The sequence below is a fragment of the Hypomesus nipponensis genome, chromosome 7 (assembly GCF_054491055.1).
Source record: "Hypomesus nipponensis isolate SF chromosome 7, ASM5449105v1, whole genome shotgun sequence".
Taxonomy (NCBI): Eukaryota; Metazoa; Chordata; class Actinopteri; order Osmeriformes; family Osmeridae; genus Hypomesus; species Hypomesus nipponensis.
The window spans coordinates 12,095,293-12,120,000 of NC_140367.1; the positions used below are offsets into that span (position 1 = coordinate 12,095,293).

Genomic DNA, 24,708 nt, shown 5'->3' on the forward strand with positions numbered 1-24,708 from the left:
AGAGTTGAAGTTGTCCCCGGTCAGGGGTACTTGGCACGGCTGAGGATTTGGGCGGGATTGTTCACATATGAACGAAGGCCTTGGTCGACGGCCAGGAAAGGAAGGGGAAGGTGGCGAAGGGGGGAGGCGAGGAACGGGGGCGTGGAACTGCTGTTGGTGATTGGAACATGTCTCTCTCTCTCTCCCACTATCTCTCTCTCTCCCTCTCTCCCTCTCTCCCTCTCTCCCTCTCTCCCTCTCTCTCTCCCTCCCTCTCCCTCCCTCTCTCTCTCTCTCTCTCTCTCTCTCTCTCTCTCTCCCTCTCTCTCTCCCTCTCTCCCTCTCTCTCTCTCCCCCCCTCTCTCCCTCTCTCTCTCCCTCTCCATGTGGTGTTTTCTAAGGACACCTTCTCAAGAGAGTACAAATACAGGGGCTCTCACCCAGGCTCTCCTGGAAAGCAGCAGAACAACAGCAGACGGATTAGCGGGCCAAAGACTACAACTCCTCTAATGCCCTGACGACAAGTGACAGCAGGGGTCAAAAGGTATAAAAACGTGATGAGAAGAAGGAGGAGAGGGCAGGCTCCGCCAGTCCCCTCCAATCTGTGTCCGTATCTAAGCCCTCCTTGGAACCTCCCAATCTTTTTTGATTGGCTGTATTGAATTAAGGGGGGAAAACAACACAAGTTTGGGCCGAAAGGGCAGGGGGGACGGGGGGGGGGGGGGGGACGGTGGGTCGGGAGAAGAGCTTGGCCTTTTTTCTGGTGTTTGATTCCATGTCCATATAGAGTCATGGAGGAATGTGTGAGAGTGGGGCTAGGTTCTCCTCTCCGTCCTGACCATCTCTCCGCGCTGCGTCGTTCCTGAGGCTGGGCTCCATGTTTGGTTATCATAATACCAGAGCCAAAGCAGGGAGATCTATGCGCCGGGCCGGGAGATTAATTCAATTTCTTTAATACTTCCTCTAAATGAGAACATTGTGAGAGACGGCAAGTGAGTGCGCGCGTGTGTGGGGGAGGGGAGGGGGCAGGGCAGGAGGGGGGGGGGGAGTTAGGGGGGGACTTATTTAGAATATCCTGCTGCCACTTGTCTCTCGAGGGAACCAAGCACAAATTTGCAAACAAACAAGGGTCAGCCCATTCCCAGTCCATCTCCAGCACACATACACTCACTCACTCACTCACTCACACACACACACACACACACGCAGCCAAAGAACACTGTCCATCCCAGATATCAGGGGAAGGAGGCTAACAGCCCCCCCCCCCCACTTCCTCCTCAGTCTGTGGTTGTTTTGGACCGGGCCCCTGGATAGAGAGAGAGATAGCAGTGCTTGTGACACCTGCTGGGCCCAGCTTTCAAGCTTTCAACAGTCTCAAGGCTCACCCCGTCTGTCTCTCTCTCTCTTTGTCTCTCTCTCCTTCTGACCCCGTCTGTCTCTCTCTCCCTCTTTGTCTCTCTCTCTTACTGACCCCGTCTGTCTCTCTCTCCCTCTTTGTCTCTCTCTCCTTCTGACCCCGTCTGTCTCTCTCTCCCTCTTTGTCTCTCTCTCTTACTGACCCCGTCTGTCTCTCTCTCTCTTTGTCTCTCTCTCCTACTGACCCCGTCTGTCTCTCACTCCCTCTTTGTCTCTTTCTCTTACTGACCCCGTCTGTCTCTCTCTCTCTCTCTTTGTCTCTCTCTCCTACTGACCCCGTCTGTCTCTCTCTCCCTCTTTTTCTCTCTCTCCTTCTGACCCCGTCTGTCTCTCTCTCCCTCTTGTTTATGTTTCTGCCTCCTCTCTCCTTCCGATCTGACAGGCAAAGATAGAGGAACCTACATTCCAATTAACAACAACGCCCTTCAGCGTCCTCTTGTCCACTTTGCTGCACAGAAATAAAAGCACAGAACTGGTCACACACACGTACACACAATATACTACACAGTTGGTGAGAAAGGTGCTGGACTAAAAGCTTATTTAACCCAAAAGGGAATCAGGGACACACAAGCATGCTGCAGGAGCTTGTCGCTGAACCACGGACAGTCTTGGGAGAAAACACAACATCTCCTTCCTGGTTTTCAGTCAATCATATCTCTCCCTTTATAAACCAGACTTTGTCGGGCTTCCTCCAGCTACCCCCAGTCACCTCTGTGCTTCCTGTTTGGTTCAAAAAGGCCACTCTCATTGGTGTATTTTTGTTGTTGTTGCAAAATTAGAGTTTCAAAACAAACTAGACGACACAGTGCAGTCATTGAAGGGGTCAGCAATGTCCAAAGATTACGGGAGTGAGGGATATCAGAATAATGACGAGCATGACAAGGCGGTTTTGTAAACCTGATTGAGAGGGAGTAATCTCCCTGAGCCAAACGTCAGTTCCAAAACAAAATGACTCCGGGACTTGAGTCATTCCAACTCCATCACACAGTAGGACTAGGAAGATAAGAGGGGGGGCTTACAGAACAGCGTCTCCTTCTGTCCGACCATTGGCCCGGTGGCCATGTCGCAACGTCAGAGTTTCGGAGATATTACGAATGAAAGCCTGGAGGGAAAAGGGGGTTGGAGTCTTGTCTGTCCCAAGTTGGTAACGCCGCAAACCCCGAAACCCACACCCCCCAGAGTGTAAGCTGTGCTTTCTGAACACCCCCCATCACCCTCAACACCACCCCTCAATAAAAGCTTTTCATACATGCAACAATTGTGCTTCATTCATTTCGTTTTGGCGGCAAAGGAGATTTCACGCTTTGAGGACACATTTTTTGGTTCCTTTGACCGTCTATGACATGGCGGCTTGGAACACGAACACAAAGGGAGCTTTCTGTGTTCTTGTCTTGGCCTGCTCTTATGTAATCGTGGTGACTGTGGGCCGTGGGGTGTGCTTAGCTAGTGGCGGGGTCGCTCGATGGGGACCTCGTCACGGCCTGGGAAGTTCCAACGCACCCAAAGCACCGCCGCTGCTTTGGGTGCGTAAGGCGGGTACAGGAGAAAGGCATGTTTAAGCCGTGTTTCCGTCCATGTCTGTGTGTGTATGTGTGTGTGTGTGTGTTTCTGAGTGCCCACCTGCAGAGCGTGACGTCGCGGGGGTAGCTGGAGGACAGGGGCATGGTGCCCGGGCGGAAGTTGCTGACGTTGAAGTAGGACAGCGTGTGGTCGATGAAGCCGTACATGGAGCCATTGGAACTGTACATGTACTGGTACACCAGTCTGGGGATGAGGTCCGAGGTGAACGAGATCACAAATGCCTGGGTGGGGGGGCGGGGGGGGGGGGGGGGGAGGAGAGAGGGGGGTGAGAGAGAGAGAGAGAGAGAGAGAGAGAGAGAGAGAGAGAGAGAGAGAGAGAGAGAGAGAGAGAGAGAGAGAGAGAGAGAGAGAGAGAGAGGGAAAATAGGTATTGAAAGAGCGATGGAAACAAAAGAGGAAGTGAAGGATTAGCTTAGCTTGTTAGCACACTGGTAACCGGTCAAAAACACTGAGACAGAAGGTCACCCAGGTTACGGATGTGTCGGCAGGAGGTGTGTCAGGTTACCCAGGTTACAGGTGTGTCAGGAGGAAGTTACCCAAGTTAGGGGAGTCCATCAGGAGGAGCGGGGCATGACAGGAGAGCTGCTCCTCCCAAACTACCCCTTCAGCAGCAATTTATTACCCAACGTCATTTATTGCCCAAACCAATATTTGAATGGAGACCATCGATTGGTCACGGCTGTGGTTTGGTCATAGGGCGAAGACGATGTTGCTTTATTGCGTCTCTTTACATTAAGAAGTAGTATCGTAGCTTGCTCGGAGAGTTCCGGGTGTCTCCGCGTGCCCACATCTAATAGCTGGCGTGATATCTCACTTGTTCTTTCCCATTTCAATACAAATCTGCTTTCTATTAAAGTAAACGGAGCGAGGCTCAGGCGAGTCGGCCCGGGTCGTAACCACTAAACCACTGTGTTGCTCTGGGGCTTAGGGCTGACCACAGCAAGAAAACAAGCTTCCCCCAGAAGAACTCAGGAGACGAGACCCGTCCGTTGGTTTTGTCAATAATATCTGACATTATCTGCTGGGACTTCACACGAACCCGGGGAATGAGCCAGTTCAAAGCAACAAGAGACATGACATCATTTGCTGGCTGTGTATTATCTATTGCCGGATGAGGCCACCGAGATACATGTGTGTGTGTGTGTGTGTGTGTGTATGTGTGTATAACGTCCCTGACAATGGGATGTGTAAAGTTGTAAACTAGCCATAACTGGGTGTGTTTCCTCCAAACGCTCTCTCTCTAAAGACTGGCGTAGTGCCAAGTCTCTAATTGGGGTCGGATGGCTGAGCGGTTAGGGAGTCGGGGTATTAATCAGAAGGTTTTTGGTTTGATTCCTGACGTTGAGTCCATGGGCAATGTACTTCCCCCTACTTGCCTCGGGGGAATGTCCCTGTACTTACTGTAAGTCGCTCTGGATAAGAGCGTCCGCTAAATGACTAAATGTAAAGTCTCCCTGTTTTAATGTGTGTGTGTGTATTCAATACATATGCACATAGTGTGGGGTCTGATTCAATCAAACCATGTTTAGGAAGACTTACATTTATAATGACTGAGAATTTGCCCATGCCACTCAGAATGTTGAACCAGACTCCTGTAGAAGAAAAATAAAAACAGAGAAAGTGCAAGAGATGTGTGAGGCCTTGTAGCAAAACAGTATCGCTAAATAAAGAAGTCACATGGTCTGCATTAGGGCTTCTACAAAGCAATATCACACAGGCATTTATCAGCAACACAAGCCTTGGGTTAAGTACAGGCTGCAAAAAGCACGGGGCACAGTACCCAAACACTATCTCATTGTGTGTGTGTGTGTGTGTGTGGTACGTATGTGTGTGTGTGTGTGTAAGTGTGTGAACGCAAGGTTGCAGGCAGGTGTGAGTTGACAAACTCGCAAACAGAGCAAAGGTGAAGGTGTGTGTGTGCGTGCGGGCGTTTGCGTGTGTGCGCGTGTGTACCGATGTCTTTGGTGCGCACGGCGTCCGGACGGCGCAGCTCTGTGACAAACTTCTTGGCGTCCAGGCGTATCTCGATGACGTTGTTGAGCAAGGCAAACAGAGGAGCCAGGGGGAAGGAGGCCACGAACAGAGACACGAACCCAAACTGGATTACTGCAGGAAGACACACACACACACACCTAGATGACCCTCGGAAATGAACGGCACACGTCCTGTTGGCGCGACCTGCCATGTCAACAACACACACACACACACACACACACCAACAGGAGGCCGCAGTAGATCCAGAACAGGACAAACGTGTCTCGACTGCACACATCACCATCCAGGCAACACCACGAGGTCTAACGTCCCTTTTACATTTGTGACATACTACAATGAATATGAACAATCTCAGTCCATTGTTGTGACTATCGTTTTAGCCATTTTAGTTAAGGTATGTTTAGGGCTGATGTTAAACGTAAGGCAGGAGAGGATACTTGCTGTTCCAAACCGCTGGGACACGAGACTTCCTGTCCAGAGAGGAAACAGCCACCGGAGGACTTGGACAAACTTCCTGCTTGTCGTTAAAACCAATGAGCTTAATCGAAACGAGATATCCGAAGACGTGGTAACTCAAATCCCTCCACGTCGGAAACAACCCCTGGCTAGTGACCCAGTACCCATGTGGGATTCTGTCTGCATGCACTTTTCCCACATCTATATTAGATATGATCTATTTGTGGAGGGGGTCTTGGTCGGACACGTGGGAGATGGAAATCTCCTTTGCGGTAAGCACAGGCAACTTACATGCATGCTCCTCTGTGTGTGTGTGTGTGTGTGGGGGGGGGGGGGGGCGTGTGTATAAAAGCATCTCCAATGGAGTGTGTGAGCATGTGTGTGTTTGTGTGTGGATAGATGGATATCTACGAGGCTGTACACACGGGGAAAATGACCTGCATATCTTGACATGCAGTTCACTGTCTACAGTGTACGTGTGTGTCCAATCTTGTTGGTACGTGTGTGTGTGTGTGTGTGTGTCCGGTCCAGATAGCCAGGCCTCATGTTGTGAATCACAGCCGTACCTACCCACCCCTCCCTCCAGTCTGGGGTTGAAGATTTCCCAGCAGGCCGTGGGCTTACGCACACACACACACACACACACAGCTTACAACCCAGATCTTCCCATCTGCCTTTTAAGGCTGCGCACTCAACATGCATCCACGCACGCACAACGGAACACACACACACGTCTACATCTCCACAAACACACAATCACGCGCACATCTGAATCGGCATCGAGGCACACTCGTGTACTAACCCTAACCACATATAAGGAATAAGTGCGTGTGCGTGCGTGTGAGGGCAGGGCCACACATGCCCCCCCCGAATCCGAGTGATTAGATAACCAGGAACAGAACCTCGTCTTGTTCACGGGTTGGACAAACTCATAATCGAGCCTTTTGGTGCCAGGAGCCCTCGGCCGTGTCACACCAAACTGGATCACGCTGATTGCCAGCTAGGGGCGTGTGAGGCAGCCAGTGTGATGCAACACAGAGCCTTGGGGTGTGGGAGCTGGGGTGGTGGTGGGGGGGGGGAGGGGGGTGGGAGGGGGGGGTATCGTCGGTGTCAGGAGACAAGGGTGATGTTTGTCAGCTTTGGGGAGGATGCTGGGAAACTGAAGCCGGGTGGGAACAGAGGGGGGGGGGGGGGGGGGGGGGTTTCCAGCCCGGGCAGGCTACGATTGACACGCCTCAGGAAGGGCGGGGGGGGGGGCGGGGGGATTATGGACAGCGAGGGCGCGCGCGTTAAGAGGGGACGAGCCGCGACGATCCTCCTGTCCTTGCGCCCACCGTGACCTTCGCGACTTCTGCCGCATTCTCCCTCTCACCCCGTCTCTCTCTCTCTCTCTTTCTCTCCTGAGATGCTTGGCATTCTTGACGCTGCCCTGAGGTGAAGAGGCGACTCCTTTTGACTTTAGATCCCTCCCTCTCTTTCCTTCTCCCTCCCTCCTCTCTTCAGTTCTCTTCTCTCTCCCCCCCCCCCCCTTCTCCAACTCCTTCCCACCTCCTTCATTTGACCTTTTTGCGTTATCATGTTCACGACTTTCTCCTCCTCTTCTCTCGGCCCCCCTCCCGCCGTCATTGTCCACCCTCGCCTGACAGAGCAGAGCCTTTCGAGGCCAAACAAGGTTCCCTCCAGAGCCACACAAGAGCACGCAGTCTTGCCCGTTCCCATGGTTTCATCGTCAGTTTCAACTGTCCTGCAGTTGTCCCACAATCCAGCTGTTCCGAGGTGATTCTGAGAAAGTTTCGGCAGTTCCTTTGAAGGTCTGACATGACCCCACTTCAAAACAACTCTTGCTTTTTTTTTTTTACTGCATTGAAACTGCTGCTTGAAATGTTTTTTTTTTTTTTTTGACAACTATAACAACTGACAGACACCTGGGGGGTATTCCAGGTAGCGGGTTTAGTGAAAACTTTGAATTGTTTAACCCTGAAAAGAGACATACTCCAAGTTCCAGGTTCCAGAAAGAGAGGTAACAAAACCTTTTGGGAAGTTTCCATGGTAACTTACTCTGTGAAACTAACCTGCTCGCTAGCAGGTTTTCAATGCCAAACTCTGCGTTTCTACCGATCCCCTCCCACTTTATGAGCCTGATAGCTTTGGCAGACACGGCATATCATATCCTGGTTCAGCCGAGCGATCTCAAACAAAATTCAATTTGCTTAGTTATACGCTGGGAGACGATTTTAAGACTGCAATTTGATGTCCTTTAATTCCCTGATGAATACCAAAGTTAACATTACCGTTTCTCCCGTCACAATCTGTAATTTATTTCAGCAACATTCTCAGCCTTGGACCTTCATCGCTAGTGTTACACGCCGTGGATGTGCACTCAGAATTGACCAAATGCTTTTGGGCAATGATACAAATAATTGAAATTGTATTACTCGGCACTCCAATTGTATACGCTGCTACGGCTGTGTTGCTTTTTTCCAGAATATGTGCTCAGATTGACCATAAACACGAAAAAAAAGTATATCAGAAGTGTGGTGAAGTAGGACAACGTTTTTTTGTCGCCTGGTGCCATGGTGGATCTTAGTATCAGAGCTCCAATGGTGTTGGCTTTTAATAGTTCTCATGCCCGCGCTTAACTCTGAGTTGACGTACTCCGAGTTGAGTTAACAAATTCATATCAGCTTTTCTGGAACCGAATTCTAGGGGTCACCCATGTTAGAGTAACAGGGTTGATCTCAGAGTTTGTTAAACCCGCTACCTGGAATACCCCCCTGGTCATTTCGAACCTGTAACACCTGATTTGCGCCTTCTGGAACTGCTAGCTAGCAAAACAAAGGCCCACAATGCCAGCTGACTAACGAGAGAATGTTACCATGCTCATGTAGAAGACAACAACCGCCACGTGTCCAGCTTTGCCTTCCAAAGGAACGTAAGGCAATGTTTTGCTGTGGGAAAACCAGAATGAGAGACCCGTGAATTGAAAATCCAAACGGGGGTTTTAGAAATGTTTTGGCCGTGGTAATTAGCTTGGTTTCTCATGAGACCACTCTGCAATCAGGGTTCCCTCGTAAATCTGTGTCTCCCAGCGTCGCGTTTGGATTTGTCAGACGTCTGGAACGATGCCTGCAGCCCTGCGACATGGAGGATGTGTGTTTACTCTGGGGACACGACTGTGTGTATGTTTTTGACAAGTACACACACACACACACACACAAGATAGCAAATATACAGAAGACGGACAGACAGACACACACACACTTACCCTCCTACAGTGCTCAAGATGCCATGGGTATCTTTTATCAGCAGCACATAAGAGTAGTGTGTTTACAGACGATTTTGTGACAGTCCTGTGCATTCCTGCACACTCTGTTCCAGAGTTTTCAGTTCACAGTTTCAAGTTCTGTACCCAACACCGTTAAAACTGTTCAGGAAGATTTCGAGCTGGCTGGTGAAACTTTAGCGTCCAGAGAGCTACGGACTGGGGTTGTGTGTGTCCCACCCGTGTTATATTAACATAAATAAATCTTTGCTCTAACATGGCAGGGTAAGTAAAAGCTGGTATCCCTCCACATCGGTGATGCGTTATTTCTCGTGTGTCTCTCACAGAATCTCTCTCGACGGGCCAGGGGGCAGAGCGAGAGACCATGTGACAGTGAAGCATTAGGGAAGAGTCACAGGGAGAGGGTGGGTGGTCTCCAGGTGTGTCGTTACCTGAGCCACACCCCCTGACCTGCCTGACCCACCCTTTGCAGCCTGAATACAGCCTGTGTGTGGTCCTTGTTAGCGCTGTCACTGCTGGCTTAGGCTGACCAGCACCTTCTATGGGTGTACCCATGTCTGTACGCACCTGGTGTGTGTGTGTGTGCGTGTGTGTGTGCGTGTGTGTGTGTGAGAGACTCACTCATCTCCATGTACTCCGGGGTGAGGCCCTCGAAGGGCTCCAGGACATAGTCCAGGTTCCACTGCTGTGGAGGCCGAGCGACGCGCTCCTCCCTCTCCTCCTGAGGAACGCCCTTGTCCTTCAACTTCCTCACCAGCTTCTTCAGCTTCCTGAGCCCAGGGAGACAGGGGGGGAGGGGCACAGGTTTAGACTTTGAAAAGTCTTCATTGGGCGGTCAAAACGGGCATATTTAAGAGTGAGGGAGAGAGAGAGAGAGAGAGAGAGACAGAGAGAGACAGAGAGAGACAGAGAGAGACAGAAAGAGAGAGAGGGAGAGAGAGAGAGAGAGAGCGAGAGAGACAGAGAGAGAGAGAGAGAGAGAGAGACAGAGAGAGAGAGAGACAGAGAGAGAGGGGAGGGGGGAGGGGGGAGGGGGGAGGAAAAAAGAAAGAGAGAAACAGAGAGCGAGAGTGCCCACTGTCATGCACACCCTTCCGTAGACGCTCAAACCCTTGACTACCCCACCCCCCCCACTCACTGCAGTATAAACAGAAACGTTTGAGACAACCCAGTGACCCTCTTCCATGGCCAATACCAGACAGGACACAGGCAAGCAACCTCTGTTCTATACCAACCAGCCCTGGCATGGCACAGTGCCTTCACCTCCCTTTATCCCTCTACCAAGAAGGCAGGTAGATGTAATGGGTGGCAAATCACCATTAGAGAAGAAGATGACTGTACTGCTTGATAGTCAATATATTCAAAACCGCTACTGTGACATCAGAAACACCTGAGACAATTTGAGGCAGACTTCCGGTCCATCAGGAAAAGAGCAGCAAAGGAGAAGAAAATATACTGCTGACATCTCTCCTATCAACATAGCCCCCCCCCCCCCCCCCCACACACACACACACACACACACACACACACACAGACACAATGATCCAGAGCCCTGAGAGCCTTCGTGTTCAGAGCTGGCACCAGACCCTGCACACCATGGCGCTGATGAAAGAGCAGTTCACCCGACTGGAGGTGGCGAGCAGGTGGGCAAACGCCAGCCTGACTCTACCAGCACGGAGGGCCTCCTGGCAGGCACGAAGAGGGAACGGCAGAGTGTCTTCACACGTTGCCGCTAATAGAGATCCAGCAGGAGAGGGAGACCTACGGGAGAGATCCGGCTGCTCTAACAGAGGAGGTTAGAGAGCTCACAGAGAGAGCTGTAGGCGTGAGCTGGCAACAGAAGCTGCAGACAGGGAGAACAATTGAGAGCATGCAACACCAACAGAACGTTTCCCCACATCTGCTCCCTGTAGAAAACTCTGGCAGCCCAGTCTGATCCACACCACCAGTGGCTCCCACCCCCCACCTCTCAGGTTAGTCCTTCTCCCACCCCAGAACCCCCCGTACCGCTAGCCCACAGCCACCCCAGTCCAGAGGAGCCCACACCCAGAGGGTCCCACATTGTGTCCGTTGGACGTCCATCTCGACAGGGAAACAGTCCCAGGTTTTGCCAGGACACTGGAAGACGTGCGGCGTGGCAGCACACACGCCCCCTCAGACGCTCCGGACCTGCACCTACGATGACCAGGACCGCCCCAGCCACGACCAGGATCCCCCCAGCCACGACCAGGACCGCCCCACCCACGACCAGGACAGCCACGACCAGGACCCCCCCAGCCACGACCAGGACCGCCCCAGCCACGACCAGGACCCCCCCAGCCACAACCAGGACCCCCCAGCCACGACCAGGACCGCCCCAGCCACGACCAGGACCCCCCCAGCCACGACCAGGACAGCCCCAGCCACGACCAGGACCCCCCCAGCCACGACCAGGACCCCCACGGCCACGACCAGGACCCCCCCCAGCCTCGACCAGGACAGCCCCAGCCACGACCAGGACCACCCAGCCACGACCAGGACCGCCCCAGCCACGACCAGGACCCCCCCAGCCACGACCAGGACAGCCCCAGCCACGACCAGGACCAGGACCCCCCCAGCCACGACCAGGACCCCCACGGCCACGACCAGGACCCCCCCAGCCTCGACCAGGACAGCCCCAGCCACGACCAGGACCACCCAGCCACGACCAGGACCGCCCCAGCCACGACCAGGACCGCCCCAGCCACGACCAGGACCGCCCCAGCCACTACCAGGACCCCCACGGCCACGACCAGGACCCCCCCACCCACGACCACGACCCCCCCAGCCACGACCAGGACAGCCCAAGCCACGACCAGGACCCCCCCAGCCACGACCAGGACCCCCCCGGCCACGACCAGGACCCCCCCAGCCACGACCAGGACCCCCACGGCCACGACCAGGACCCCGCCCCCCAGCTACGTCCAGAGCACCTCCAGAGAGGACCAGAGGATCACCAGCCACACAGTGGCCCTCCAACCCAGTAAGGCTGAGTCTCCATCTTCACCCTCTGGTCCCCCCTGCAGCAGCCCCACCCCCACAGGAGCCACAGAGAGACAGGCTGAGCTGCACAGAGGCCCCTTAGCCGAGCGGAAGGACCTGCCAATCACCTGAGAGAGATCCAGCACATGCTAGGTCTGTTATGCTCCCATTTCATTGGAGGATGGTAAGAAGTAAAAATGTATACATATTTAATTGACTCCAAAAGCTATCTTAATGGTAAAAAAAAAAGTAAATACAAACCCTGTATACTTTATAGTGTTTCACATATTTTTGGTTATAATCTGAGTTTATCTCATTTTGAAAACAAAGACAAGATATTCAATCTTTTTACTATTGCATGCTGGATTATCCAAAAGGTTGAAGATCATCTGAATTTAGTTTTAAAAGCGAGAAACTGGACATCCTCAAGGAAGTTAATAATGTGACATCGTTGTCTAACAAGAGACAGTGCTGATGTTTCAGTATAAATAACTGGTTTATTTACTAGGGGACACGCCTAACTGCTCAATGTTGGCAGCGAAATAGCAACCTGCCTTGACTTTAGGGACAGCCAGTGGAACGAAATATAATGAATAAGGCATGACATGTTATCAATTTGTGTTAAAAGAAAAATATCTGTTTTTCCCATCTGTTTTATTCACAACATGCTTTTGTATGTACAGTGTGTGTATGTATAATGTATAAACAGCATGTGCATGTCGATGTACATGTACAGTTAAGTTTGTATGAATGCATACAACACAGTATGCTTTGCTTTGTTACATTTGATATACCCCCACCCCCATTCAAAATGTTACAGCATATGAATGGAATCATATGTAACTTGGCATTATTATGTAGTGTTTGTTTGTGATTTATGATATTAATTCGTTTCCATGATATGTTTATAATTACATGTGTAGTATGCTCACTGTGGACTGCTTTGGCAAGATTGTTTGACCTGAACATTCATGCCCATAAAGCATATTTGAATTTAATTGAGAGAGAGAGAGACGGAGAGAAAGAAAGAGAGAGAGAGAGGGGGGGGGGGGGGAGAGAAGGAGGAGGAAAGAAGAAAAGAGAGAGACAGCAAGAGCAACTTCTCATCAGCTCTGCTGAAAGTGTGTGTGTGTGTGTGTGTGTGTGTGTGTGTGTGTGTGTGTGTGTGTGTGTGAATGCTGATTCTGCTGTCTATGAGCGGCATTAAAGATCGTTTTTCTGAACTTGTCCCAGATCCACCTATGATAACCGTTGCGTACGACCCGGCCACACAATTAGGCTTGTGATACGGCGCTTCGAGCATGCTAATGTATTCATTCTGCTTTCCGTTCTGCGGCTCCCCTGCAGACGGTTGAACGCGAGCAAACCTGGCAACCCCTCCCACAGCCACCCAAATATATGAATCAACATAAAAGCGGTCCAGGGAACAATTACACTCCGATTTTAACGATGCCCTCGTAAACACAACAGGCAGGGCCTTCTCTCTAGAGCTTCTCACCATGCCAGAGAAAGCCAGTGCACGCATGTGTGTTTGTGTACAGACAGTGAGTGATAAAGTGAGTGAGAGACAGAGAGAGAGATCCTTTCTCTCGCTGCCTATTAATGCTCCAATAAAACAGACTTATATGCAGCCCTTGCATTATTTAGGCTCCAAAAACACAGGCCCTTTTCAGCACATTACTTTTTAATGGCTTTGCCTTTGTATCATAAGTGCTTTCCCCTACTCATGGTGGGAAGGCCTCATTTAGCATCTGTTCACATGCATCTGAATTAAACACACAAACACACAAATTCCACACCCACCCACCCACCCACACACACACCCACCCACACACACACACACGTCTAACCTAAACACACTGCTGTCTGTAATCACCAGCAGACGTCCCTTTATTTACTCATGACGCAGACAGAGACACACACATAAATATAAAGTGAGCATGTGTGTCCATATTAGCAGGAATAGTACTGGTCTGGGTGGAGATTATTTGATGTAGGTCACTCTCTGGGAGCTCTCTCTCTCTCTCACTCCCTCCCTCCCTCCCCCCCCCCTCTCTTTCTGTGTCTCTTTCCTGCCTTCTTCACTTTCTTATCCTCTACTCATCTCTCTCTCTCTCATTCTCTCACCAACTGGTCCTTCTCTATCTCCATCACTCACTATTACTCCAAGTCGTTCTCTCTCCCCCTCTCTTCCCATCCCTCCCTCCCTCCCTCCCTCCCCTCCCTCCCTCCCTCCCTCCCTCCCTCCCTCCCTCCCTCCCTCCCCTCCCTCCCTCCCTCCCTCCCTCCCTCCCTCCCTCCCTCCCTCCTCTCAAAGCCAGGTTCTCGTTTCTTTTCCGTGCCTAAAGTGGAAGATCAGCTGGAACCTCGCTGCCAAGCACTTAGGAGAAACGCACACACATACACCAGACAACCTGGCATGTTTTTACAAAACACTGTGTGTGTGTGTGTGTGAGAGTGAGTGAGAGAGAGAGAGAAAGAGAGAGAGAGAGAGAGAGAGAGAGAGAGAGAGAGGGGGGGGGGGAAGGTAGACTCAATCCTGAGGTTTGGATTCCTCTTCCGTAATGGTGCTCCCTCGTCCTTTAATGGGGGGGGGGCGGGGGGGGGGGTTGTTTTGTCAGACCGACCTGTTTGGCTTGAGGTGGTGTACAGTGTTTACATGTACAGCATGCATAAACACCCACACACACAGACACAGACCAACACACACTTTCTGAACGTGCTCTGGGTTCGGTTAGATGCAACAATGTTATGCAAATGAACTCTTTTGTTGTAAACAGTCTGGCCAAGTTGTCTGCATACACACACCCAGCTTCCATCCAAGCATTCGTTGACAGAGCTGGGAGGAGGCTAGGTGTGCTTCATGCATGTGCTTTTCGACTCACACTGGTGTTGTTTATGGAGCGGTGCCCATTGCTGCCCTCAGACTGGCTGACTAATGGTTGTCGACGAGCAACGCAGGACAAATGTGTCAAGACTTACTGGCTGAAAGTGACTCTTCACTGGGTGGCAGTGTTCAAACACATAAACTGGGAAACTGGCAGATTGTACCATTGACAGTTGACCTCCTTTTAATGGTCTCAATTGCATTTTAGCCTGGGCCATAATGTTTGTTGACATGGAATGTTGCCCATTATGGAGGGAGAGAGAGAGAGAGAGAGAGAGAGAGAGAGAGAGAGAGAGAGAGAGAGAGAGAGAGAGAGAGAGAGAGAGAGAGAGAGAATGGAAGGAAGGAAGGAAGGAAGGAAGGAAGGAAAGAAGGAAAGAAGGAAGGAAGGAAGGAAGGAAGGAAGGAAAGAAGGAAGGAAGGAAGGAAAGAAGGAAAGAAGGAAAGAAGGAAGGAAGGAAGGAAGGAAAGAAGGAAGGAAGGAAAAAAGGAAAGAAGGAAGGAAGGAAGGAAGGAAGGAAAGAAGGAAAGAAGGAAGGAAGGAAGGAAAGAAGGAAGGAAGGAAGGAAATAAGGAAAGAAGTAAGGAAGGAAGGAAGGAAGGAAGGAAGGAAGGAAGGAAAGAAGGAAGGAAGGAAGGAAGGAAGGAAGGAAGGAAGGAAGGAAGGAAGGAAGGAAGGAAGGAAGGAAGGAAGGAAGGAAGGAAGGAAGGAAGGAAGGAAGGAAGGAAGGAAGGAAGGAAGGAAGGGGAGGAGGGGTTAGGAGGAGAGGAGGATGTGAGCTGATTTATTGTTACTGGTCACTCACGGTATGCCGATCTCAAACAGGTTGTTCTGAAGGAGCTGCTTCCCCAGCATGATGATGCTGAGCTGGATACACAGCTCTATCAGGCAGCCTCCAGGAGCACACTGGGGGAAGGGGGGGAGGGAGGGTTAGAGACAGAAACTGGAGGACGAGGGGACACACACACACACACACACACACACTCAACTCACCTCCTCCATTCGATAGTCATTGATGATGTACACGTAGTCGCCAGGCCGGCCGGCGAACCTATGGAGGCGAACACACACACACACACACGTGGGGTTGTGAGGTCGGGCTGCTAACAGCTGTTAGCGCTCAGCGCTGTGCCTCGTCCCTGTTTACAGAGCTACAGGGGCTCCCTCCAGGGTCACCTCAGCAGTCCTCATCAGTCTTCATTAGCACACACACACTCTCATATACACACACGCTCATATACACACACTCATATACATGCACTCTCATATAGACAATCACACACACACTCTCTCTGTCTCCCTCTCTCTCTCTCCAATACACACTGTCACGCACACGCACACTGTCATACACACACACAGACTCCTTCGCTCTCACACACCATCCCTTTCTGTTTCACACACACAGACGCACATATCAAAGGCTTTGTGTGGGCTCGTTCCCACGGGGCCTACCGTCCCTTGAAGAAGGCCACGTAGAAGATGGGGGCGTAGGCGTTCATGAACTTGAGGAGAAAGGCCTTGAGGATGAGGCGCTCCTCAAACTGGTTCTCCGTCTTAGGGATCTCTGGAGGGAGAGAGGGGAGGAGAGGAGAGAGGAGAGAGGAGAGGAGAGGAGGGGAGAGGAGAGGAGAGGAGAGGAGAGGAGAGGAGAGGAGAGGAGAGGAGAGGAGAGGAGAGGAGAGGAGAGGAGAGGAGAGGAGAGATGAGGGGAGAGGAGAGAAGAGGAGAGGAGAGGAAAGGAAAGGAAAGGAGAGGGTCAGTCACTTACAGATGGAGCTTGACACCCAAATATAAACAGCACACACACACTCAAACACACACACTACTTCTCCTGCTTGGAAAATCTTCCCTTCTCAGAATAACAAAGTGAGTGAAGGCCTTTCTCTGCTCCTCTCAGATCAAACAGAATGTAGAGACATACAGAACACCTCTGGATTTGGGACTGAGAGTAGAGGGAGAGAGAGAGAGAGAGAGAGAGAGAGAGAGAGAGAGAGAGAGAGAGAGAGAGAGAGAGAGAGAGAGAGAAAGAAGGAAAGAAAGAAAGAAAGAAAGAAAGAAAGAAAGAAAGAAAGAAAGAAAGAAAGAAAGAGAGAGAAAGAAATAGAGAGAGAGAGAGAATATCTGGGGGTGGCAGCTGGGAGGCGGGACAAGACTGTAATCATCTGAGCCAGTCAAGAAGTAGGTTAGAGAGAGAGAGAGAGAGAGAGAGAGGGAGAGGGGGGGGGCTATACGTGTGTGTGTGGGGGGGTTTAAAACCTTCCTTCCCTCCCTCTCTCTCTCTCTCCCTCTCCTCACCCTGTCCCCAGAGACTGGCCCTGTTAGAGTGCATGTCAGCAGTGCCCCGCTGACAGTCATATGACACACTCGCTCTCCTTGGAGAAGGGCCCTATCAAACTGTCATCTCTCTGACCTACAGAAGAGTAGACCAGCAGAGGAGGGGAGGACAGGACACCGAGAGGAGCGCAGGGGAGAGGCCAGGAGCGCAGAGGAGAGGCCAGGAGAGCAGGGGAGAGGCCAGGAGAGCAGAGGAGAGGCCAGGAGAGCAGAGGAGAGGCCAGGGGAGCAGGGGAGAGGACAGGAGAGCAGAGGAGAGGCCAGGAGAGCAGGGGAGAGGCCAGGAGAGCAGAGGAGAGGCCAGGAGAGCAGAGGAGAGGACAGGGGAGCAGAGGAGAGGCGAGGAGAGCAGGGGAGAGGCCAGGAGAGCAGGGGAGAGGCCAGGAGAGCAGAGGAGAGGCCAGGAGAGCAGGGGAGAGGCCAGGAGAGCAGGGGAGAGGCCAGGAGAGCAGAGGAGAGGACAGGGGAGCAGAGGAGAGGCCAGGAGAGCAGGGGAGAGGACAGGAGAGCAGAGGAGAGGCCAGGAGAGCAGAGGAGAGGCCAGGAGAGCAGAGGAGAGGCCAGGAGAGCAGGGGAGAGGCCAGGAGAGCAGGGGAGAGGCCAGGAGAGACCCCAGGAGAGAAGGACAGACCCCGGGATGTGGAGAGGAGGAGAGCTGTCGACACGAACGTCTGTGTGTGTATGCTGGATGTCCGTGTGTCTGTGTGCGTGTGATGTCTGTGTGTGTGAGCATGCACGTATGTGTGTGTGTGTGTGTGTAGTGCAGGAATGAGTGGGAGAGGGGCACCCCGTGGTGCTCACCAGGGGAGAGAGAGTGTACCACAGAGGCTAAGGCCTTTCTGCAGGGACCCGGGTTCGATTCCGGCCCGGGCCGTTTCCTACATGTCTTACCCTCGCTCTGTCTTCTTGCTCCCTGTCTCTCTATAACTGTCTCTACAAATAAACCCCAAAAAGTGTGTGTGTGTGTATACCCAGCTCTGTCAGCCAGACGGCCACTGCTCCGTAGATCTCATCCAGGATGAGGATGACCACCAGGTTGATCACGACGGCTGTGGCTGTGACCGTCACGCGCACGTTGGACTTGGTCTCCGGGTCGGGGCTCATCGCCATCAGGGCAGAGACCGTGACGCGGTAAATGATCACGCCGAAGACCGCCGCGAAGGTCACCCCGAACTGGCAGGATGCCGAGATGGCGCGAAGATGGGAAGCGAGGACGACGGCGAACCGGGCAATGTTAAGATCAGACAGAACAACAATTAAAAAAAACTTGCATTCATGATGGTGACCTTTTGAGAGTGCGAGGAGGGAGAGAGAGAGAGAGAGAGAGAGAGAGAGAGAGAGAGAGAGAGAGAGAGAGAGAGAGAGACAGAGAGAGAGAGAGAGAGAGAGAGAGAGAGAGAGAGAGAGAGAGAGAGACAGAGAGAGAGAGAGAGAGAGAGAGAGAGAGAGAGAGAGAGAGAGAGAGAGAGAGAGAGAGACAGAGAGAGAGAGAGAGAGAGAGAGAGAGAGAGAGAGAGAGAGAGTATGAGGCAGTCCGGGGTATGGGGGGGGGGGCATCCGGTGCCCTCCTGCAGGCCTGTCTCACCATGAAGAGGATGGAGGCCACGTTGATGAAGTAACCAGGGAGACGATCCTTCCAGGTCAGACTCTCTGGCCCCGCCTGTAGGAGGAGAGAGGAGATCAGAACTGGCTCACCCCAAAACGACACACACACACACACCGCCTCATAACACTGGATTCCAAGACAGCCAACATGCCTTTTATTTGAAACCCAGGAGACACTTAGAGAAGGAACAGAAGGGAAAGCGACACCTGCAGACAAAGTGAGGGAGCGAGGAAGTGAGGGAGCAAGGAAGCAAGGAAGAGGGAAGGAGTCTCCTGTCTCCTGTCTGACCTCCGACCCTTTGGTCTGGATCAGGTGGGGTTCCTGTTCCCCTGGGGTGGGGTCGGGGCTACTCTGGTCCTAGATGTGAGCCAACATGAATCGTCTCCCCCTCTGGCACGGGACTGCATTTCCCAGAAGGCCCAGGGACAGACGTTTCAATTGGGAAGGAGGGAACACGGGGCCACTGGAATGTTCCGGAAACACAAACTTATATAGACACACATGTACACAAGTATGGTTTCCAGTGCCCTATCTTGAAAGCAGTAAAGCAGTATGCTTAGAAAAGTCTAATGAAAGTAAATAGCTTAATAGCTTAATATAATCATTGAAACTGCAGACTGGAGCTCTGTCGTTAAAAAAAAAACCCTGTGTTTACCAAAGGAATGTTCTGGAAATGGCAAACAATCACACACAAAGGACGTGACAGTTCCTTGTGGAGGTGCACCCAAAGACAGGGGATTGAAGGCTCATTAGGAAGGCAACAGCACCACCTAGCACACACACAAGGAAAGGCTGCACAGTAGCGAGCGCTCACACACACACACACACATACCAACAGTGCTGTGTAACACAGGTGCCGCTTTATACGTGAGCAGGCCAGCTGTAAGGGCGAGGATAGAGAGCAGAGAGATCCGTCGAGAACAGAATCGGGGTCGAGCCTACAGACGTGGTAAGCTACAGCGGTCTAGACTGGTGGTCTGCTTCAGCGTATCCGAAACAGACACATACACACATCTGTGCGGGGGCAAGCATGTGTTTGCGTGCCAGCGCCCCGTGCCACCAAGCTGGTCTGTGGGGGGGGGGGGGGGTGATGGGACGGGGGGGGGGGCGGGGGGTTGCTGAGTTTAACTCGGACTTCGCCACAGGAGGGAGGAGGGGTTTGGCGAGGGGGGGGGTCTTAGTGACCGGGTGTTGTGGGGGTGGTGGTGGTAGTGGGGGGGGGGGGGGCGGAGGATCCCCTCTAAGCCGACTGAAAGCCACTCACCCCGGGGAAGCGTAGAGTGGGTGTGGTGGGTCGGAGCCCAAGGTGACCCGGTGGGTTTAGTTCGAGCTCACTGGGCGGTTTTAGCAACGCTCAGGTCACACACACACGTCCGTACGCACACACACACACACACACACACACAGCGGCCTCGTGGTTTTAGTGGTGGGCCCAGGAGTTCCAGTTGTTCAAGGACAAAGGGAGAGAGAGAGAGAGAGAGAGAGAGAGAGAGAGAGTGTGAGTGTGTGTGTGTGTGGAAGGGGGGGGGGGGAAATGGGTCAAACGTTTATAATTGGTCGTCAACCTCTCGAGAGGAACCGGTCCAACAGAACTCTCCCTCCATCAGTCTCTCCGCAATTCCAAACTGTCACTCTTAACTCCAGCCTTCTAGCACGCCTGGTCTCTTTATCTCATTTTCCCTCCATCCCGTTCTTTCTCTGTCCTTCCTTCCTTCCTTCCTTCCTTCCTTCCTCCTCTCTTTTCAGCTATGATGGGGTGGTCTCCAGTCCGGCAGGTCAAGATGAAGGCTACACTCTCGCGTAGCTCCTGTCGACACAGAACTTCTGTCCCCCTGGTTTCAGTGTTGTACTGGAACGTTCTAGAGAGAATGCTGAGAAACGTAACCTTGAAGCAGAATGGCTTTTCCTCTGGAGATTTGAGCCGTGCTTGCGGAAACCGACATCAACTCTGGAAGGGGGGGGTTCTTTCTCTTGGTGTGTGTGTGTGTGTGTGTGTGTGTGTGTGTGTGTGTGTGTGTGTGTGTGTGTGTGTGTAAAACGGTCTTATCTCAGCACTGGTCGGGATGCATCCCTACCAATCACAGACCATCATGCCCCCCCCCCCCCCCCCCATGGTTCACTAAGCTCTTTGGGAAATTACTGCCAGGGGATTTCCTTTCTGCCATATGTTGCCCTGCCCTGCGCACACACACACACACACACACACAACAACAACAACTCTATCACTAGGTACAGTACGTTCTTCCTTCCTGTGTACACTCACACACACGCAGGGTCGCACACCCGGGGGAAACACACCTACCCTGATCTGAACTCACACTCTCCTAAGCCAGCAGTTGACACCGTCCCACTGACTAGACTAACAACGACTGTGTGACAACCACACCTCTAAGGTGTGGAGTGACGATGGCGGGAAACTAACTGTGCTGTACAACGGATCGAATGGATTTGCAGAGCGATGTCACAAAGGGCTTCGCATAAAACTGCACCTAAACCAACCGAAGCCCTCAAGGAAGACGAGGAAAGACACATGGAGAAGTGTAAGTCAGACCTACACTGTAGGTGCAACAAGTATTGGGACGCCTGACCATCACGCCTCGGAGTTTCTTGTACGCGTCTCATTCCAAAGCTACAGACAATCACTCTGGGAATCCTGTCTGTGGGATTTGGTGCTCATTCAGCCACGAGAGCATTGGGGAATTTGAACACTGCTGTTGGACGATTACACCTGGCTTGCAGAGGGCATTAGAATTGACCCCAAATGTGTTTGATGTTGTTTAGGTCAGAGGTGTGTGCAGGCCAGCAAAGTGTACTCATACAAAACTCAAAGAAATGTTTCTGTCGGCATGGATGGATGTGTGTGTGTACTGTGTACACACAGACCCACACACATGCAGTCATTTAGCAGACGCTCTTATCCCGAGCGACTGACAGTAAGTACAGGGACTTACCCCCCCCCCGAGGGGGTAGGGTGAAGTGCCTTGCCCAAGCACCCGACGTCATTTGACGTGGCCGGGAACCGAACCGGCAACCTTCTGATTACTAGCCCAATTCCCTAACCGCTCAGCCACCCGACTCCCTCCACACACACATGCGTCAGACATGTACGTGAACGGTAAGAGCAACACCACACACACTGGGACCACCCGTTTAGTTTGGAAGTCTCCCTAGATGTTCTTGAACTGCACACACACACACACACACACACACCAGTTGATCAAATCCCACCCGTGGCATTTACCATCTGATTGCTCGTCTGTGACATTTAGGGGACAATTGATCCACGTTAGTGGCATAACGAGGCAGATTAAAAGCAGCGCGTTCCATCATTAAACGGCATTATCGTCATCAGGACAGACATATCCTATATAACCGAGTTAAGCAGGCACATGCGCCCACAGACACACACACACACATGGCCCAGGGAATCAGTGTGGGACGTAGATATGTATCTAACAGATAGCTCTCTCATGGCAAACTCACAAAGGTCACCTGGATCCCGTTGACCCACTCTCTCTGGCCACACACACGCGCACACGTTTGTGTGCAGCGACAAACAGACACACACACACACACACACACACACACACACTGATGTGGCGGGACACAAACACACATGTCAGAAGTCCAGAAGGCTGCCTGCTCCCCCTGCTGCTCTGTCGGCGTAGGGGGTGTGTTCTGGTCTCCATGGCGACGGTGTTAGAGCCGCCGCTAATCTGGGCTCTGGCTTCCTGCCCAGCATGCATCACTCCCACTCACCAGCCCTCCCTCTCTCTCTCTGTCTCTCTCTCTCTCTCTCTCTCTCTCTCTCTCTCTTTCTGTCTCTCTCTCTCTCTCTCTCTCTCTCTCTCTCTCTCTCTCTCTCTCTCTCTCTCTCTCTCTCTCTCTCTCTCTCTCTCTCTCTCTCTCTCTCTCTCTCTTTCTGTCTCTCTCTCTCTCTCTCTCTCTCTCTCTCTCTCTCTCTCTCTCTCTCTCTCTCTCTCTCTCTCTGCCCCCTCAATTCACCTCACTCTCCCTTTCTCTCCCCCCTCTTCCCCTCTCTCCCCCCGCTCTCCCTCTCTCTGCGCTCTCCATCTCTCCCCCCTCCCCCCCCTCAATCCCCTTGTCACCCCTCTCTCTAACCCCCCTCTCTGTTTGTACCTGGGATAGATCTGGAGTAGAGCCTGGGGTTGGTTTGTGGACCGGGGGTCTATGGGTGTTTCCTTTGGATCAGTACTATTATATCTATACACAGTGGCCAGTAACCATGAATCCCAGAAGCCGAAGCCTTCTGGGGAAGCCCAGAATGTCCCACCAGGATCAGCCGTTAGCATTGTAAAGGGCACATCTTTGTCCCCCTCCACTGACATCTCTCTCTGTTGAAACCCCAGGATGTTCAAATGTGTGTCTCTGTGTATCCATCTCCACCACGGCTTGTGTTCATGGGCCAACTGTCCTCAAGGCGCAATCAAACCACATTCCTCCGTCCATCCCTCCCTTCCTCCCTCCTCCATTCTCCCCCCACCCACCTCCCTCCTCCATCTCACTTCCCTCCTTCTCTCTCCCTCCATCCTCTCTCCCTCCCTGCCCTCTCCCGCCTCCATCCTCCCTCCCTCCTCCCCACTCTCTCCCCAATCCTTCCACCCTCCACCTCCGTCCCCCTTTCCCGTCCCTCCCTCCTCCATCCTCCCTCCAATTCCCCCTCCTCTCCGTCCTCCATCCTCCATCCCTCCCTCCCTCCTCCATCCTCCCTCCAATCCCCCCTCCTCTCCTTCCTCCATCCTCCCTCCCTCCAATTCCCCCTCCTCTCCTTCCTCCATCCTCCCTCCCTCCACCCTCCCCCTCCTGGAGCAGGTTCCTCAGCAGCATCAGGTACACCCCGCTCGCCAGAAGGGGTGGGCGGGAGGCCCGACATAGCCACGCGCCCGCGGCCGCGGCGTGGCGGAGACATCTGGGTTAGCGTGGACCGAGGGCCACGGAATCTGGGGCAGGGGAGCTAAAACGGGACACACACACCAACGCGCGCGCGCGAGCGCACTAACTGTCACCGTTGTCATCGACAGTCTGTCAAGGGGAACTGTCGGCGATGAACCGTGGCGTACGTGCTTCGAGTTTCATTTTCCTGAGAACTGATGATTAGACAGGCAGTGATGTAAGAGCTGCGATGTCAGTCCCTGAGTCAGACAGGGTCAGAGCTGTCCTGTGAGCTGATTGGCTTGCTGTTCCCACAGGCAAGGGCGTAGGTTTGGTTTGAACATTGGTGGGGACACAATTTTAGCAAATCCATTTACAAGGTCGCAGGTACTAGCTAGCATGGCTTCGACTGCAACTAAAGCATAGTCTCCATTCAAGACAAATGAATGTCCGATAGCGAGCAAGCAGACAATTTCGTAGTTGTGTTCCAGAGTTAGCAAAGGCTCGTTAACTTTAGAAATACTATACGTTTTCAACAATAAAATACAGGAGTGTAATATAATTCGATTTTGTCATTTATTATTCACTCAATGTTAACGTATACCTTACATGAGTAGCCTGTGCACAGGCTTGTCTTGCTTCGACGCTCACCTGACCACTGTTAGCTGACACAGGCTGGTTCACATTTGGATCAGCGCTCTCCTGCCAATCAGGAGTAACGCTGACCTTAAGAGAGTTAACCAATTGTGGAGCAGAAAGTGTTAAAAGAGTGAAAAAAATATGTGTTTAGACTTGCAATTATTTTCGGGGACAATGACATGTGTCGTAACATGGGTGGGGACATGTCAGCACACGCACTGCTGTCAGGGAATGTCACACGACACAAACGACCAAACTTCTTGGAATTGTTTTGGGGGGGGAACTTTTGTCTGAAACAGACATGTGTCAGAACAACTTAAGCTGTACACTCACAGGTGTCTCTGCCACTGAGGACACCCTATCTGGTTGTCACCCAGCGGTAACTAGACGTGCTGCTCTCCAGCTAGAGTTTCTGTTCGAAGGTGTCGGCCCCGCCACCCCGGAAGAACGCCTGAATGGTCGAAAGGTCACGGGCCGCCTCTGAGGCAGCGGAGGTCGTGAAGGAACAGACCCACACACGAGGCAGGAGAGAGGAGGGGGGACAGGCCCCCGAAGGAAGGACAGAGAGAAACCCAAATGAGAAGCAGGCAGTCCACGGCGGGAAGGAGATGGAGGGAGAGGAGGGGCGGGAGGGAGGG

The 24,708-nt window shown here is 52.4% G+C and overlaps 1 protein-coding gene across 1 annotated transcript in view; it reads right to left on the reverse strand.

Annotated features, from left to right (window-relative positions):
• Positions 1–24,708, reverse strand: part of ano2b (anoctamin 2b) — a 40,926-nt gene that overhangs the window by 1,742 nt on the left and 14,476 nt on the right. The window contains exons 16-24 of the mRNA XM_084702040.1: positions 18,518–18,592; positions 17,904–18,105; positions 16,051–16,162; positions 15,592–15,649; positions 15,404–15,504; positions 9,332–9,480; positions 4,930–5,082; positions 4,516–4,568; positions 3,016–3,197 (exon numbers count right to left, since the gene is read on the reverse strand). Coding sequence (XP_084558166.1) covers positions 3,016–3,197; positions 4,516–4,568; positions 4,930–5,082; positions 9,332–9,480; positions 15,404–15,504; positions 15,592–15,649; positions 16,051–16,162; positions 17,904–18,105; positions 18,518–18,592 — 1,085 coding nt within the window. The remainder of the gene's footprint in view (positions 1–3,015; positions 3,198–4,515; positions 4,569–4,929; positions 5,083–9,331; positions 9,481–15,403; positions 15,505–15,591; positions 15,650–16,050; positions 16,163–17,903; positions 18,106–18,517; positions 18,593–24,708) is intronic.